We start from the raw sequence: 18,569 nt of genomic DNA on the forward strand, positions 1-18,569 counted from the left end.
TGATATGGAAAATTACCTTTAAAGTGTCAGCGTAAAGGTAATGTTTAATTTTATTACAGGTTACAGCCCTGCAGTCAACGTTAAGGTCATGTTTATTGTGTGCCTCTGGAGAATCTTTAACCAAAAACCATCACAACCCTGACACAGAGTCAAATTAAAACATATTAAGGTCAGTATTAGAATTATAAGTTTGGCACTAGCCTAAGATAAAAACAAAATAAATCAAAAACTACTACTACTAAAACATCTATCATGTTTCGATCACATTTCATTAACATGCTCACAAGTAAAGTATAAGCCTGTCAGTTGTTTCAAAAACAAAAGGCAGTTCTCTCACCAGTTTATCACTGCAGAGCAATGATAAGCAGAGGGGTGACTACCAGGTGTTTATCATAGCCATTAGGCAAGGGAATCCTGCACCATCAAGTTCAACATAAACATAAATAAAACCACAGAAGCATTTTCAGCAAACATTTATTTAAAGTAGACCTAGAAAGAGCATCCTTAAAGTACTTGGCCCCCATGTGACTGATAAAATATAATTCATTATTATAATGGATTATAAATATGAATACATCAGTGCTTAAGTATTGCAGCTTAAGCACTGTAGGTCCAGTCGAAGTCACATTAAAAAGCTTCAGTGATGAATGGTCTCTTTTATTATAAAATAAAGAGCAGTGATTGCAAAACTAAATTATTAGAACTAAATCATGCACCAATTAATTAGTTGTATTGTATGCTGTAGTATAGAGTATAGAACATATAGAACAGAAAAATTCCTGCAATTTAATTGATTAATATGATCAATTCCATTTATGTACCATCCATATGGAAGAAATTAGAATGGTTTAAATCATGCAAACAAATTTTCTTACACCCAAACCCTCTTTCTATTGTAAAGTGAAGCATAAATGTATGCAGGGAAATGATGAACTTTAGCACAACATTTAAAGAAAAGAAAAAAAAAAACAAGCCAGCAGATCATACATTACACAATAATGACATGATGTAACAATAACAGTTTCCAGGAAGCCACAGCACAGAGCTATTGTATTATCAAATCGATGCAGAATGAACAAGATGTTTACAACGCTTGTGCACAGTTATAATTCGTGTCCTTTTAGGTTAATTGTTGGTTAGATGATTACAAATCTTAATCCAATTCCAGCAACCACAGAGTTTAAAGGTTAATTCAGTTTCAAATCAGTACATCCCATGTAATTATTCATCAGCAACCTTAAACTTTCAGAGGGCTTCCGTAATTATAACGTACTCCATAGAGGAGAGAGACACTGAACGAAGGGAAGTTTGAGGCAAGTGTATAAAACAAAGAACAAAACTAATGTTTCACAAAAATCAAATAAGTCAGAACAGAGATCAGAGTCAGGCTGAAACAGGTTCAAACAGTATGATAATTACCTAAAGGTTCCGATGGTATAAACATGATCCACTACAAATCAAACTCAAACAAATGTCTAGAGAATAGATATTATCAGTATGTGAATATTTACTCTTTGTATCCCAAAGTGCATCTTCCATAATAAGCTGTTTATTTACACTGATCATCACCATAACAGAGTCTGTACCAGCCCCACTGGTGCAAACTAATCCTCTCAGCCACTGGCACCAAACAGTTTTCCTAAATAAATAAAAGACTGCTGAGTTGGCAGTGTGGAGCTCTAAGAACACAGGCCCAGTGGTGCGTTGAGCTGAATGCTAATCTTAGTATGCTAACATGCTCGTAATGTTCCCCTTCCTGGTTTAGGATGTCAGCATGATTGAATGAACACAGAGAAGGAGGTTCAGCTAAGAAGAATGTTTTTAGTTTGTTGTGTATTTGGTCATAAGCACAAAAGACAAAATTAAATCTTATGATTACATAGATGAAAAGTGATGTCATTACAATTCATTTAGCAAATCTCCTTTAAACACAGCGAGATAGATTACTCAGAACCACAATGGCAATCCATGCGATAGCTACGGAGATCATTTCTGTCATAACTGCAGTGGGTTTCAGCAATTTAAATACCAACAAATCCTCAGGGCAGCAGTATTAGTATGTTGCTGTTCAGTAGCATTACAGTAGTACTGGTGACCACTGCTAACAGCCCCCTCAGGCCCACCACCAGTGTCTGTGCCCCTCCTGTCTGTCTCTTCAAGTACTTTTCAGAGTAAGCCATGTACAGCTCTACACACCTCCTGACCTTCATGTCTCTGATCAGTGCTGGGTAGCCGATCTCCACTATGCTAACTGTGTCGTCATCATCATCAGAAGCTCCTTTTCTCAGAGCCTGTGAAGCTGGAAGTTGAGGATTGGTGTCAGACTCGTTTACAGGGCGAGGAGTTACAAGTGCAGGGGTTGAGGGGCTTTCTGCTACGGTGCTGTTCGTCTTTGTTGTGTTGCTGCTTGTTCCTGCGTCTGAAGCAGCTGTAGTTGTATTTGTAGTTGTCATACTGACAGTTGGTTTGTAGTTTGACTTTCGATTCTCAGCAGGCAGAAGGTCTGCTCTCCTCATGCAGGACTGCATGTACTGATCATAGGTCAGAGGGGGTTTGGTGTAGCCGTAGTCTCTGCCGTAGTCATTGGTATCAGTAGACTTGACCCCGTACCTCCTGTACATGTAGTTGTTGTAGTAATACTCCTCCTGGGGACTGTTGAAGTGGAAATGGGGACGAGGGAACCTTCCCAGCCCGTAGCCCAGGGCCATTCCTGCCATAGCCCCTCCAGCTGCTGCCATTACAGCACTGCTCCCAAACCCTCTGGATTTATCAGAGGGATACATGCCCATCGCCTGGACTGAGTGGGAAAATGGAGAGCCGCCCCCAACGCCATGTCCCCCATAACCAAAGCTGCCGCCGTAGTGTGGGCTCAGGATTTTGTTGTTTGGGTTGTAGTTGATGTATCCACCTGGATAACCTCCATGACCACCATAACCTCCATAACCCCCATGACCACCATAACCTCCATAACCCCCATAACCTCCATGACCACCATAACCTCCATAACCTCCTCCATATGGAGACCCTGGCTGCTGGGGGTAACCCCCTTGTTTAGGTTTAGGGTGACTCCCTGGTCTGCCTGGTTGCTTGGGTTGTTTAACCTTAAACTTGGTGTCCAGAATTTTCTTCTTAAAGAGGTCTATTTTCTCACTAATCTTAATTTTTTTCTTGGCCAGTGAAACATGTACATGAACCAAAAAGAAGGGCAGAGACAGCACAGCTATTACGATCAGCTTCATCTTTCAACTGCAGTGAGGAAACAGGGAAAGAAACATGAAGAGAGGCAGTGAAAGTTTAGGGATTTGTCTTTTCTTTTTTTCTCAGAACTACTAAACAGATACTTCTAGATATATGATACGTATAGTAGGTATTAAATTAGAATATATGACCACAACTCATGGTAACTCATTTTAAATACAAAATAGCAACATGCAACATTTTCTGGAAAAGGTCGAGTGTGTTTTTGGAGGTGAAAATCAAAACAATAACAGAAATATACAGTCTTGATGTGTTTAGTCATATACCCTCCCCACCTGTTTTACCACATGGGTTCAACATGAAGCGGAGGGTCCAGAATAGCTGACAGGATCAAAAATAGCACAGAGCCTCAGTCTTTAATCTTGCTGCACACAGCTGAATGCTACTCTTTACACTCTCATTTGTAATTAACATCTAATGCTTCATACGTGTTCCATGATCTACGACCAGCTAAAGAAATATAATAAATACACAATGCTGTAGTGTCGCCTGAGATCTGTACATATAAACCATTAATACACGTGTAAACGTGGCCTTTATAAGACAGACCTAATCATGTATTTGTTAAGAAGACAAACTAAAATAATCTATTCATTTTAATTTGTTTTAGTGATGGTTCAGTGACACATCATTAAAACATTGTCAGCAAAATGTCTTCTATGTAAAAAGTTACAGGACAAATCTAATTAAAGAAAACTTAAACCTAAAAACGGATTATTCACAAATACACAACTCGAACACGTTACTGACCTTTTCTGACCTGTCAATATGGCCACAACGCTGTTTCTTTAGATCATGTGGTTCCCAAATGTTTTGTATCCGTCACACTCTCCCTACCTCGTCCCCTCCTCCACTCCCCCTACTTGAGGGGAAAATATCTTTAAGTGCCCCCTCCCCATCCATGACACCATGAACCATGGAAATGGTTGCTGTGACGTTTTACTGGAAATGAAACAAGATTTTAAAATTTTACTGAGGAAATTTTTAATTTAATAACAATTAAACGTTATTTTCACTATAATCACAATATTAATTCATAACCCACATTATAAACTAAAGATTTAATGAAAAATGTCTTTTAGCTGGTAGTCAGTGGTAGAAGTATTTAATTTTTAGATTAAAAGTAGAAATACTACAAAAACCTGATCAAAGTTAAACTTAAGTAAAAAAATATAGGTATACTTAATTTACTGTTTCTTTTATAGTTTAGTACTCAGGCACCTGTAGTCTAGTGAAGTTAAAAGTGTATTTATTCCCTGAAATACAGGATACAGTATAACCATAGTATAGTATTTATATGGTTATATATGGTTAATAGACAATTTGCTGCTGCTTTGTAGATCTGTTATAAACCATAAACAAGAATAGCTGTGTTGCCACTTTGTGGAAAATCCTCCTAATTCACTCTAGAGATCTCTTTAATAGACCACTCTCTTCAAGATCTCTGGAAAACACACTATAAACATCGTTAATCTGTTGCGTTACTTTAGAAAGATAGGAAACAGTGAAATCACAAGTCATGAAATGTTGATTAGAGGCTCATGATGTCAAACTCAAGGCCCTTTTTAAAGGGACATGGATTCATTACACAGATGATGCCACCTGCTGACCATAAAAGAATCCTACATTTCATTCTTCATTCATTTTTTTTACAGATTTCTATAAAAATACCAGACAGGAGACGAGCATAAGGAGTTTCATTATTTTAATCATGTTCATTTTTGTTTTCTTTGTCAGCCTGGTACTTTGCCACGGTTTGATTACTGTGTCGTCTTCTTATAATGCAGTACACAGTACTGCAGTCATCACATTACAGCTGATCAACTCAACAGGTCTGAGGACCAACATCAACATGACACATGTTAGTGAGAAACTTAACACCTGCTTAAAATCTGTGTTGTTTTTTGTTTAACTTGTCGTGTTGGTTCTGGAGATACTCGGTCATCCAGGTCATGGTCATCGGTGCACGGGCTGGTGGCAGCTTGAGGTTCTTGAAGAATATTCACCTGGTTTCTACAGTTCTGACAAGCAGGTAGGCTACTGAACATCTCATCTCATCAGTCACTGTGTTTCCACCCAAATTTTAATTTTAAGACAGTTAACAGAAAATGTGAATTAATGAATGTTTTTATCCACTTCTCCAGTTTGAATATTAGACGTTGGTGTGTCAAGATGATAATTTTCCAGTAGACATAATTGATACATGATCAATCAAATGTCCCACCATGAAAAACATATAGGATATGTTTGTTAGATTTGTTTAAATCCACTTGGAGGGATTTATTTTTTTTTTTTTGTAATTATAGCAGCAGAGCCAGAGATGTTACTTCACACCTCGAGAGCTGAATGTTTTTCAAACCAGGATCAACATTAGTGATACTGAGAAAATAATCACTGTGGTTTGGATTGATTATTAATACTTGGGTCAAATGGGAAGGGAAAAGGAGACATTCTACTAAAGTAGTAAGGGCAACTGGGCACATTAAACACGCGGAGGTGAATGAGGGTGTAAAACTCGGCTCTCTGATAAAAATGCTAATATGAACCCAATCACCCTTTAACCTTAGGCACATAATAAAACCAATAATCTTCATTAGCAACCATTTAGCTTAAAAATATCTATGGCCTCCAGCTCTGGGACATGCCTATGGATAAATAGCAATGAGGAGAAAAACTTTGATCCAGCTTCAATGAAATCCATTTCTGCAGCAGGGTCAAACACATCACAACAAGCTGTATTTATACAGTACACATTTATGTGGTTAACGTCCCAAAAACTTGGAGGGTCAGATATTTAGGAGAGATTTAGAAGGTGGACAGTTGGTGAATGTCATTCATCCATCTTTAGTGCCACAGTGTCAAAAATCTCATTTCAGGGTTTAAGCATCTCCTCGATATTTATAATATATCTCGACAGAAAACCTCAATCGTTTTCTCCTCTCAGCTTACGGAAATATTATCATTGTAGTGGTAAAATATGATACATACATTGTATATGCAAATAAAACCTGTAAATTTTATTTTACAGATTGTCCAGTCAATGCTTTACCAGTCACCTCTGGGTTTAAGGAGTGACCTCTCTCTTAATACTACACCAGTCCTCATTTACATAATAGCAATTACAGCAGCAAGCAGCTACACTACACTGTTCAGATGCCAGCCAAAATCTACTGCTGCTCCAGCTGATGAAATGAGATCGCGACATAGTGACTGAACCTTTTCTGTTTTGTTCAAACACAGGTTCAGAGTGTGACGCCTTTTGGTGTCTGCTACAGCGCGTCATCACGGCCAAGTTTACTGAAGCAAAGACGAGAGGGCGGAACCAAAAAGTTCATATCTCTGAAATCAGAGGACTTCTCTCACATCCGGAACAGGAGTTAAAAAGGTTTGCAAATAAAACTGTACAAAGCTGCTGCTGTGATGTAAGACAGAGACAGAATTATAAAAGATATTTACAAATTTACAGGGGGGAGAAAGAGGAGACCAGGGAGATGCCATCACACAGACGAATGACCACGATCTGCAGTGGATTGTTTGGGTGTCACCTATAGGACATTAACTCAAAGGTCTGTCAGTCCAGAAGCTCTTGCTCTTCTTTACACGCCGTTAGCACTCATCTTGCTCTTCTGGGACACCTCTGTCGCTGCCTTGGCCTGAGGAAGAGGTAATAGACCTGAAATTAATCTTTGTAGCAATTTGCTCTTATTAGATAGTTCATAGCTATTAGAAGACCACAGGATGTCTGCAGGTTCTAAAACACAAATTTAATTTCAAAGACAACCTTATAAAAATGGATCATTCTTCTCCTTATGATACTTATAGAAAGCAAAGTAAAAGCATTTCAGTAAAAGTTTAGTTGTGGTATTGGGGACACAGCTTATATATACAGTGCCAGAAAAAGTATGTGGTTTTCTCCATTCATTTGTAATAAAATGTGATCTCATCTTCATCTAAGTCGAGTGTATTAACAAATGTTAATAAAATATAAATGTGCATAAAATAGTAACACCAAAGAAATTCTAATCTTTTATTGAGAACAACCATAAAAACCTCATAGTGCAGGTGGAAAAAGTTTGAGAACTTGAAATAATAACCTCCAAAAAGCTAACTGGAGTCAGGCATTAGCATACTTTCACTTACTTTTTCTTGCCATTGTATAAAAAAACAGAATTCACGGAAGAGCTGCTGTGTTGGATTACATTAGATTGTACAGGTGTAACTAATAAAGTGGTAAGGGAGTGGGTGTTTACATAAAGTGTTGTACATTAGTTAAGTATAACTGACATTTAAAAAACAGCTTGCGTGTTTTAAAAACTGCTTTTGATATGTGTGAAAAAAATATCACTGTGGCATGTGTGATAATTATAGGTTTATATTTATCAGCTACTTTAAAATCATTAACTTCTATTTATCTAATCTAAGCAGATTTCCAATCAGTCTCTACTGTACTCAGCTACTCTCTGTCCCACTGTGAGAGATTAGCTTGTCGTGTGAAAAAGATCAGAGCCAGGAAGAACTAACTGGATTACGAAACCCTGTCTAACATCAAATCCTGAACTGGTTTCTGTGGATACCACAGGTCTAAGAATCGAAGGGTGTTTACCTGAAGGACTTCAGCAGGAGTCAGAGGTTTGTCTGAGACCACAGGAGCTTTGTCTCTCATCTCTTCCACCTGAAACAAGGAGACAAATTGAGACAAATATTAAATTAGAGGGTTCTGTAGGATAGTATAGTTCTATAAATATGCTACTATCATCCACACGTATAGATTTAGAAATTGATTGATATTAGATTTGTTAATTTTGTTCATAAATAAAAATGTCTGCCATTCAGGTCAGTGACACATTTTCCCCCCATTTTATTTACTTCAAGTGTCTGAGAATATGCAAATATCCATTAACTGTACTATAATTACAGAAAAGAGCTGTACATAGGACAGTACACCACCCTACAGAGATCTATTTTTGGCTGCAGCGATGACCCAGTTTCCTGTGTCATCATCACGTTCATCTTATCTCCCACTTCTGTGTGTTTTGTGGTTCAGTTTTAGAGTGCACTGACCGGTCTGTCTTTGATGATGGCAGCAGGGTCTGTCAACACATCAGGACCCACTGAGGCCGTGTTTGCTCCTGGATTCTCCGCTGGAGGAGTAGCAGCTTTCTGCAACAACGTCAAACCGCAGACAATGAATAAGAAGACCACAGCCCTCAAAACGATCACAACGGCTCCCTGTATCCACTGTTTATCTACTACTCTGTTAGCTCCAGCCCAGGTTGTTAAACTGGCAGACCCAGTAACGTAATAAACTGTTTTGTTGCTTTTCCCTCAGTATCTACATCAAATATCAATGACCTGTGTACGTACAGTATAAACTATTTACCAGCTGGAATGTTACACTGGATATGCAGCTATGTGGCCTGTAAGATTTAAAGTAGATCATAAAGGTCGAACCTCTAGTTTGGGAACAGGCGGGATGACAGGAGCTTTAGGTTTGAGGTCAGTCAGGTACATGGCTCTGGAGAGCAGCAGCAGTGATGGTGGAACATTTTCCTTCAGGTGCAGGTCCAACCACTGGATGGAGGAAGAGAACATTATAAAGATCTTAAGACATTTATCATTATATTTTAGATTTTCCTAACTTAAACAGCATCTTGTGTTCTCCAGATGATGGTACAAATCTGGTCAGTTTTATAAAAAAAAACCAACAGGGACCAGATAACTTAGTGTCCGTCATCCATTTGCTCACCTGCTGCAGCTGCACACGCAGCTGATCAGTGGTTAGACCCAGAGACCTCATCCCACGACTGCGACATGCTGCCTGTAATTCTGTCACACTCATAGCTGCCACACCCTCTGCTGCAATCATCTGTGACGGAATGGAGAAGGAAGTTGAAACATGCAGCATGAGCGTGAGAAAAGACAACAGCTACACAACAAGAGGGACTAGAACAACTATAAATGTGAACAGAATTCAATAATGAGGGTAGCAGAGGCCGTTCTAGTAGCTCTACATGTTTAACACATCTGATATGACTACAGTCGTGGTGCTTCCTGGTTTCATAACCTTTGTCTATTGCTTCATGTCCCGACTAAAATCAAATCATGACGACAGACACTCAGTGACAAACTCGCACGTCCCGCTCTCCCGTCTCACCTCATCATCTGACTTGATGGTCCTGAGCTGCATCATCAGCTGGAAACGCAGCAGGTTATTGGTGCCGATCGGCTGTAGCTCCAGCAGTTTGCACAGAGCCACCAGTTGGGGGCGCTCTAGATGCTCCAGTGTCAACTCGTCCTCAAACAGCTTTGAAAAGCGGACAATGTCCTTTGTGGCAGGCTGCTCGCCTGTACCTCGAACCTGACGACAACACACAGTCATTGATGTGAAGCACTGAGACCGTCACCAGTGAAAGTCATGTAGCTGTACTGACAGCGTCAGACCTGCAGGGAATTAATCTGTCAGTAGTTCGGCCGGATTAACCTCCTAGCGGCCTTTTCTTGTGTCCCCATTAACCACGAGTGTACAAAGGAGTTTCATTATTTCCTGAGGCCACCAGAAACCAACCAGTAGCCAAGAGCTACAATAATTTATTGATTACTAAGTAGGTGAGAGACAGTAAGTTAAGTGACAACAATTTAGATAAAATGCCAAAAATGAACTGGTAATTGTGAAATGTAATGAAATGTGAATACTTCCCTCTATTTATCTACAACGGTAAACTCAACACTTTTTGTTTCTCGCTGTTGGCCTTTAAAACATTACCTAAATATGTTCAGCTGGACTTTTTCACTATTTTAGAACGTTTAATACACTGAGCACTCAGTCAGTAATGAAATGAAAGAACTGTAAGACATTGTAGATATTGTAAGAGTTGATATTGTACTTCAGGTGGCATAAATTTAAAACAAAATCCAACAATGTAAAGTAAACCTGGGGATCTGTTGTGCGGTAATCCAGTCTTGGTCAGCGGAATTCTTTTGTATACAGGTCGGCACCCATGAAAGTCTCAACCAAACAATTTAACCATTTAAAAGTTAAAGTTAAAAGTCTGCTGTACTTTACCTGCTGGACGTATGAGGAGAAACGTTGCGTCTCGTCCTCTGTCTGAGCTTTAGCTTTATTTCTTCGAGCCATCTCAGCGATGGTCTCTTGGAGAAACTTGGCCAGTTCGAGCTTCGCAGCCAGACCTTTCTTCTGCTTCTCCTCCTGTATTAACGATAAGTGTTGGATTATTAAAAACATGATCTGTTCTCCATCTAAGTCAAGTGTATTAATAAATATAATGTGCGTACAATAATAACACAAGAAAATTTTGATGCTTTTATTGAGAACAACCATAAAAACCTCACAGTAGTAGAGAAGTGATGTGAACCTTTGGGATTAATTACTGACTACGTTTTCATGATGATATGCAGTGACCTTTTTTTACACTAGACGTAGTGGTTTGTGTTCTTTCCAAAGAGTTGAATATACTTTCATCAGTCCACAAAACATTTTCTAATACTGCTGTGGAGTGTCAATGTGCTCTTTCACAAACTTTAGGCGTGCAGCAATGTTCTTTTTAGTAAGTAGCAGCTTCCTTCGTGGTGTCCTGCCATAGACACCCTGCTTGTTTAAAGGTTTCACTTACTGTAGACTCATGAACACAGCCAGCTCCTTTAATGAGTGTTTGTTGTGCTCTTGGGGTCATTTTGATTGGCCGCCCACTTCTTGGTAGTCACAGGCTCACAGTCTCCTAGCTCACATAAACGTATTCTTCTTGTGCGGAGCAAAATCAAAAGTTAGTTGTTTTGTTAAGGTAATTATTGCAAGGGTTCACATACTTTTTCCACATGCACTGTGAGGTTTGTATAGTTGTTCTCAAAGACATGAAAGATCTGAATTTCTTTGGTGTTATTATTTTAGGCACATTATATTTTTAGTACTCTTAATCACATTTGATGACAAATTAATGCAGAAAACCAAAAGGTTCACATACTTTTCTTGCCACTGTGCACTGTTGCAATACTGCAACTACACACAACATATTTTGATGACAACAATAGCACACATTTTCAATTTGTTTCTCACTACTCTGAGCCCATTTATGGAACTATAATGTACTGTATAATATTCTATTGCAGCATGCAGTTCTTTCTTCTTCTGCACCTCTGTACTCTCCAGGGGCATGAGTGCATATCTTTGAATCACTCAGCCGTGCTCCAGAAAAACCACGGAACATCACATTAGACAGGTCAACTGGACCAACTACAGAAACCTGCTGCTTTTCCTCTACAGAAGATTTTATATTAACTACAGTCACGTTAAATTGTTGGCTTTTTACAATTACAGGAACAACAGGCTTTTGGAGAAAGTGTCTTCTGCAGCTACCAACGTAAACTGTTTAGATCAGATAAGGTCAGCTGCCTGCATCAGCTGAGTTTATTAGTACTGCTGCTGCAGCCTTTTTCTGAGTTGCATAATCACATGAACCCTGCTGTAAGGTCATTTAGGCAGTTGGTAGTAAGCGTGCGCGTGCGTGTACATAAAGACGTGCCTTTTTGGACTCTGTCTCAAAGGTGGAAGGTAACATTTCCGGGAAGAGTTTGAGGAAGACTGGAAGAAGAAACTCCATGAAGGGAACGATGACAAACACCATGAAGGGCACCAGACGGAACAGGTCAGCACAGGTCCTCATCAGCTGTAAACAAACAATAACAGTGTTAAAGTGATAAAAATGGAACACGAGTCAGCCATGGCATCGCTGTCAGGTTCCAAGTCTACGAAGCCGTGCTGCACGTGCACTGAAGCTGTAAGAGACCTCTTCTAAAAAAAGCCTAAATATATTATTAGCATGGCATGTGCACAGCTGAGTCACATGTGCATACACATCTTATACCTGTCAGTCAGCAAGACACACATTAACACTGTCAGGGAAAAGGTCACAATGGAAAAGGACCTGTCATAAATATAAATTCAGAGGGTAATAAAATTTCTCAACATTTTACAACAACACTAGTTCAGCTGACAACATGATCTAATCACTGTTTATATTTATATAAACAAGAACCAATGGATGATATTGTCTGCCTCTAAGCTTATTAGGTTTAAACTTGGGATGCGATTTCCCTGCAGTGTAAATAAGAAATGCTCAAATTGGTCAGGTCTCATATTACTGTAAATAATACATGGCTAGTTTTATCATCAGACATGATATTTACGCAAAAACAGGGAACAACAAACCTGTTGAGCAGTCATTCTTATGTCTACTTATGTCTGTTCTCATCAGCGTGTTGCCTGTTTGTATAACTTAGTATTGTCTATTGACAGTGGACGACAGTGAAAAGAAACCTTAGAAAACAAATGACAAATGAATTTAGGCAGACGTGTGAAGAAATAGTAATATCTTGTGAAAATCTACTGTATAGAAGAATGTGAATATTTTAAGTGGTGGCGTTTTAGCACAGCAGCTTTAAATATTGTATAAAAAGTCTTCGATTAAGGCTGCAACCAATAACTATTTCCATCATAAAGTTATCCAATCATCCATATGTGGAATATTCTTTGAATAAAAGATCCAAAAAAAAATGCACGTCACTGATTTGTTCCCTACACATTCATGATTTTCTCCAATCAGCAACTCAATTTTCTTTTTGCTAAGATGCAGCAGCCTGACACCGCTGACTGAACAGAGCTGAATTTCACAATGTGAACTGTGTGAATTTAACTTATACTCAAATGTTCAGTGGTGGAATATGACACATGCACACTCATATAAAGCGAATTGAAAATACAGCTATGTGTATACATGACAGACAAATCAGCTAAGAAATCTGTTATCCCAGATTCCCTACACCCTGTTTTGTGATACATGTGTGAAATAGCAACTCTGGACAATGTCCAGACCTGACTGTCTAGACACTGGCCACAGTTCATATGAAAAACCAGGTTAGGTGTCTCATGCACAATACACTTAAGATATCATCTTATTGGCGAAAGCTAAGTGAAACTCGTAATTTAAGGTGCAAGTAAGCATAAACTTTTGTATATGCCCGACTAAGAACAAACTCCAAATGCATGATCCCATTGCACGACACTGCAGGAGAATCACAGCTGAAGATAAATCAAACACACTGAATTATTTTTATTTTCTTACCCTCCTCCTCTCCCTGCGTGTGAGCACTTGTCCATGTAGCAGCCTCCACACCATCCTGCCTGCAATCTTAATGTCGATGCCAAGTAACCGGAAGCCATTGTAGTAATGCTTCAACTCATCCACAATCCTCTGATACAGAGACTTTTTCACAACTGCCCTCTCCTGCACCGGAGGGATGGCGGCTGCTGTGGTAGTGGAAGCTGGAGTGGAAGTTGAAGGGGGTTGGGACTGGGGTACAGCAGCCACAGACTCCTTTTTTGTTCCTGCAGAAGCATCCTGGGCAGCAGCCGACGAGGCCTTAGGATCATCTTGCTTAATATCCTGGAACCAAACACCTGAGCTGTGCAGACAGCGAGCGAGAAGAGCGGAGCTGTGGCTGCGGCCGAGGGCATGACCCCGGTAACAGTGGGCGGGGTGCCCATAGCGGGAGTGCCTGAGTGGGACTGAGGACAAGATGTGGTGGGGAGGGTCTATGTGGAGATAGGCTCTGGGAGACAGAGAGGAGCAGCTGTGCCTCTTAGACAACAAATACGATCCCCTGTTGACAGTAACAAGAAAAACTGGTTGGTTTTGTTTTTTTTTTAAATAGTGAAACAAAATGTTCTCAGAAAGTTACAGAAATGTACACTCATGTTTATTCTCTTCTTAATTCATGATAAAAAATAATTGTAAGCTATTGGTTGGTATTGGTATTAATCAAAAATATAAAGCTGTAAAGGACAAACTAAAAAACGGTTAAATAAGGAACACGTTCTAGTGCAACAAAATACACTATTTATGATCAGCTATTGATTTGTCTATTTCATTAATCAATCATGCAAATATAGTAAAAAACAAAAGATTAAGTCTTTTTTTGAGAAATTGCTCATTTGCCTTACTGACAGTCCAAAACCCACAGATTATTCATTTTGACACAACTTCAGAGAATCGCAGAATATTTCCATTGATAAATCAGACTGATGCGTCACTGTCTGCATGTTAAACAGCATTAAGCAAAAGCAAAACCAAATTCTGTACACAGAAGAAACAGAAAATAGTCAGACACATTTCATCTCGTTTAAAAAATTCTTGGCACATATTTTTAGTTTGGCAGACGAGTCAGAAATATTTCTTGAAAGACAACACCAGCAGTAATAGCTGCTCTGAAACTACTTATGTCTGCTACCAGCTTGTTATGTAAATATTTTTAAGGAACAAATCTGTGCTGTCTTCCACTCTCAAATGTTTTGCTGAATCACAAACACCACCCATTCACCTCACAAGCTTCTCAATTCAGCTGCTTCTAGACAACATTTTCTATTTGTTATTGTTTTTAACGACACAAAGAGTACAGATGTACAACACAGACACTCAACATGTTCAGAAACACTCGGATTTTCTCTCTAATGATCAAATTTCTCTTTCCACACTTCACATAATCTTGGCTAAAAAAATAAAATACGTGTCACAACGTACAAACAACTTTCCTTCGTGAATCTCTGTGTTGATCAGAAAATGCTTGACCATAAATTTCCTGAGCTGTGTCACAAACAAATATAACAAATCCAGATATGCTAAAAGCTAAAAGCACTGTATGACACAATATTACACACAACTCTAATCTACAGTTATGCAGACTTATCTGGATCCTCTGAGCACCACGGTGTTTGTGAACTTCTACTCATTAGCACCAGAAACTGACTTACAGCAACATCACCTGAGGTAAATTAACTGGCTCTTTGAGGGTGGTGAGAATGTAGGGTACTAAACATGTGTTCATAAAAAATGGACAAACCTCGTCTACCAGCTGCTACTTTAACAAACTGTACTGCCTTGTAAATTTACTGTGACAACTCTGGTATTGCAGTTTCTCAACTTGCATCATCAGTTGAAATTACAGTGTAGTAATTGTGCGTTCACGAACTGCATATGACTGGAGACATGCAACAGACACCATGTAAACACAGACACACTGTACTTTTGACTCACAGGTTTAGTGGGATACAGTTTGCATTGCGTGGCAAGAGAGTTTGCTCAATTTAAGGACATTTCATGGTGCTGCTAACTTACCTTGATCTTGTGACTGCAAAGAGCACCTGGTGACTAAAGACCGCCATTGCAGGGGCAAATTACAGAATTCTGCTAAAAGACAGAGGGAAAAAGCACGTGTGATTACAAATCGATCATATGATTCTGCTACGAGCAAAACATGAACACTATACGTTGCAAGTATAGGCGTAATATGACAGAGCTATCGTAAGCAAACAGGCAACAGATCTATGAACATGCATCTCACTTTATAAATATTCTGGACTGCTGCCACTGATCCCCAGTGTTATATCGCTGTCATCAGTGTTAAACAATACCAGGTGACAATCATAAATCATTTCATGATTTCATCTGTGAAAATCAGACCTTGCTAAATCTGTCAAAAACATCTTTGATTAGAGACATAGCTTTCAGCTAAGTGATCGTCAACATTGTGGATCTGCTCTACATCAACAAATCAATAGTATGATGTAGCCGAATGCTGTATACGACTACGCTGATTAGAAAAAGCCAGTGGAGTAAGTAATTTCTCTAGTCTGGCTTTAATCTAAAGTACATTTTAAACGACTAACAGAAAGATCCTGATTGACAAGACTGTGCCACTGTCTTAACCAGATCCCACTCTGCTCTCTCTCCATTCATCTTTTAACATTCAGACTCATTAAGGTGAGTTTGTCTTTTTGCTCATAGTATTTCAAACTAAATTTGTATTAGTTACTTTTTAGTTTTGCTATCGATTATCGTTTTACAGCAACTAGAGACGTTTTCATAAGTACAAGATTTCCCTTTGAAATGTAGAGGAGTAAGTAAGTATATCAGACTATACACTACATACTTAATATATTGTATCATAAAATTAAAATATTCTAGTAAAGTACTGTACTTAAACAGAGAAGTACTTTACAACTTCATTTAAACAACAAAGAGTCACCAGATGACCACAATCAATGTATCACTTGCAGCAACAATGGTGACACAGACATGTAAAAGTTTCCTACCACTGTTAAACAGAAGCCTCAAACTGAGAGACACAAAAACAGGCCAGTGTGTAGGTATTGTGCATTTCTTCTTAGTCTCTTTAGTGGTCGCTTTGCATCTTTTATTTAGACTGACCTTCCAACAACAAATGTAAACATGCAGTTCCCCCATAACCTGCATTTTCTAATAGAAACTCATTTTATTCATTTTAAATAATTAGAAAACATGTCTCCGTCCAGCTATGTGTCAAATAACTAGCTGGAGCTTTCGGGTTTGATGTTATAAATCGGATCTTTAACTTATGAATATTTACAGAATGGGGCTTTGAACAGAAACTTAGCTTAACATTATGTAACACAACAAAGGAAAGGATTTACACCGGCTGCTAATCTGACACATGTCAAAGACTTATGTGACCGTGTAAGGCTAAAGCTTGTTGTTTGTTTTTTTTTCCATTAAATTCAACAAATAATCCAAGCGGACACAGAAATGCTGTCACACATTTGTTTACTACGTAACAGAGACAGTTGGTTCAAGTTAGTTAGTAGCTGCTAGTTATAAAGTTACCGTTAACGTTGCTGTTTGTAGCTAACTCAATGTTTAATTTAGAGGGAAATCCGAAACCTTTAGGTAACCTTCCACTAACCTTATCCACAGCCAAGTATCAAAATACTGCCAGCCTCAAAGCCTTTAACGTAACAATGAACCAGTGAACAGTTTCATTTCAACAGCATGCTAGCTAATGCTACGTTAGCTTTGGACCGTGTGCTAGCCTACCGGTTAGCAAGTTAGCTTAGCAACAAGCTAGCTGGGGAAATGGCAGCACACTCACCTCGAGCGTCACCGAGCTATGGCTGCCGCTGCTGACTGGGCGTAGTAAGGCTTCTTGGTGAGACGAAAATAATGTAATCCATCCACAACACTCGGTCGAGGTAAACGGGAACGACAAAAGTAACGGCCGGTGGTGTGATAAACCCATTTACGGTGGGTTTATACTTTTGAACCGGTTGAGGACGCGTCTTGTGAGAGCTGCTGACCGACTGTGCGCAGCCTTCGCAGGCAGCTGCACTGGGAGGTCGCTCTGGACATGCGTGAATACTGTTTGCGTACACACCCAAGATCGTCTATGTTCGGAAAGACGAATGACTCAGTGGTGAAATGTGGCGACCCAGTTTGTGTTCAGAAAAAGTGGGCGTCAACCCAAATACATACAGCCTCATGGTCTTATTGTGCTTTACAGCACCTTGATCGTGGAAGGGTTACTGAACTGGTTGACCAGCCTCTGTGTTAGCTGAATAATATGTTACATTCATATAGTTTGATTAACAAAAGGACCACAGTTGATGACAAAGTGACAAAACAGCAATAAGAAACACACAATCACTAAAAAAGAGACAAAATTGAAAGGGGCACCGTTTAGCAACCCCCTTTAAACATAAAGGACTGCAAAGAGACAAAAATAACAACAACAATAAAAGATGTGAACTACAAAGTGTTACAAAACAACCACACAAAAGCTTAGAATAACAAAATAGAGACAAGAAACACAGAAAACAACCTCTGAAAGATATAAAATAAAGACACCTAAAAGAAAAAATTGTCATCTAGACATAAGCCATATATGAAATATTGTATCCTGCCATTTGTTTTGTTTTTCTCAAAGTTTATATATGTGCTTGTTTGTTATTTGTAGTTTTATATGTCCCTGTAGTTATTTCCCATTTTGTTGTGTTCTGCCCCTTTGCTGTTGTTTTGAGAGGCTTTCATCATTTTTTTTACTTTCTGTCATTTGATTAACTAAAGACAGTTGCTTTGTAGGCTGCAGATTAGCCCATCGAAACCAGCTGGAGACACAATTGCATTCAGTCTGTGTCACGGTTTACACAAATAATGTAGTTAAAAGGAAAAGGAGGAAATATCAGCTAAGTAAGTGCAGAGTCTGACTGATACACTAGCACTTAGCAAAACAAAAGCAAACTGAGTAAGTGTGTCCTCTTTATGTAAATGAGTTAAACAGTGGTGATAGTGGGAGGTAGAATTCAAGCTGCATAGTACAGGAGTAAACTTTTTTTTTTATTATTTTGTCTTATTTTCTATAAGTGTATAGGTGGTCAACTCCTAAATAGGGTCTCAGTGGGCTTCTGCAACAATAATTCCCAAAACTTAGCT

The 18,569-nt window shown here is 38.9% G+C and overlaps 2 protein-coding genes across 3 annotated transcripts; both read right to left on the reverse strand.

Annotated features, from left to right (window-relative positions):
* Positions 1-621: 621 nt before the first annotated feature.
* Positions 622-4,264, reverse strand: prnpb (prion protein b). The gene is made up of 2 exons (XM_026342676.1): positions 4,009-4,264; positions 622-3,246 (listed from the first exon to the last, which is right to left on the reverse strand). The coding sequence occupies exon 2, from the start codon at positions 3,237-3,239 to the stop codon at positions 2,040-2,042; it is 1,200 nt and encodes a 399-aa protein (XP_026198461.1). The 5' UTR covers positions 3,240-3,246; positions 4,009-4,264; the 3' UTR covers positions 622-2,039.
* A 682-nt stretch (positions 4,265-4,946) lies between these two features.
* On the reverse strand, positions 4,947-17,473 carry letm2 (leucine zipper-EF-hand containing transmembrane protein 2). Of its 2 annotated transcripts, none has more exons than XM_026343378.1 (11): positions 17,233-17,473; positions 15,444-15,512; positions 13,395-13,932; positions 11,796-11,939; positions 10,322-10,465; positions 9,413-9,616; positions 9,005-9,124; positions 8,710-8,829; positions 8,320-8,418; positions 7,862-7,930; positions 4,947-6,911 (listed from the first exon to the last, which is right to left on the reverse strand). In XM_026343378.1, the coding sequence occupies exons 2-11, from the start codon at positions 15,488-15,490 to the stop codon at positions 6,855-6,857; spliced, it is 1,542 nt and encodes a 513-aa protein (XP_026199163.1). In that variant the 5' UTR covers positions 15,491-15,512; positions 17,233-17,473; the 3' UTR covers positions 4,947-6,854. The 2 variants fall into 2 exon arrangements, with proteins under 2 accessions (XP_026199163.1, XP_026199164.1); XM_026343379.1 differs by having other exon boundaries at positions 15,444-15,515.
* Positions 17,474-18,569: the final 1,096 nt, after the last annotated feature.

Source organism: Anabas testudineus, chromosome 9 (assembly GCF_900324465.2).
Source record: "Anabas testudineus chromosome 9, fAnaTes1.2, whole genome shotgun sequence".
NCBI lineage: Eukaryota > Metazoa > Chordata > Actinopteri > Anabantiformes > Anabantidae > Anabas > Anabas testudineus.

Bases quoted from the DNA above. Each gene is read 5' to 3' on its own strand.
- prnpb (XM_026342676.1), bottom strand. From the start codon at position 3,239: ATGAAGCTGATCGTAATAGCTGTGCTGTCTCTGCCCTTCTTTTTGGTT.
- letm2 (XM_026343378.1), bottom strand. From the start codon at position 15,490: ATGGCGGTCTTTAGTCACCAGGTGCTCTTTGCAGTCACAAGATCAAG. The intron at 10,466-11,795 runs GCACGTCTTTAT...TCGTTAATACAG, and splicing joins TTGAGACAGAGTCCAAAAAG to GAGGAGAAGCAGAAGAAAGG. The intron at 9,125-9,412 runs GTGAGACGGGAG...ATTCCGTCACAG, and splicing joins CCATCAAGTCAGATGATGAG to ATGATTGCAGCAGAGGGTGT.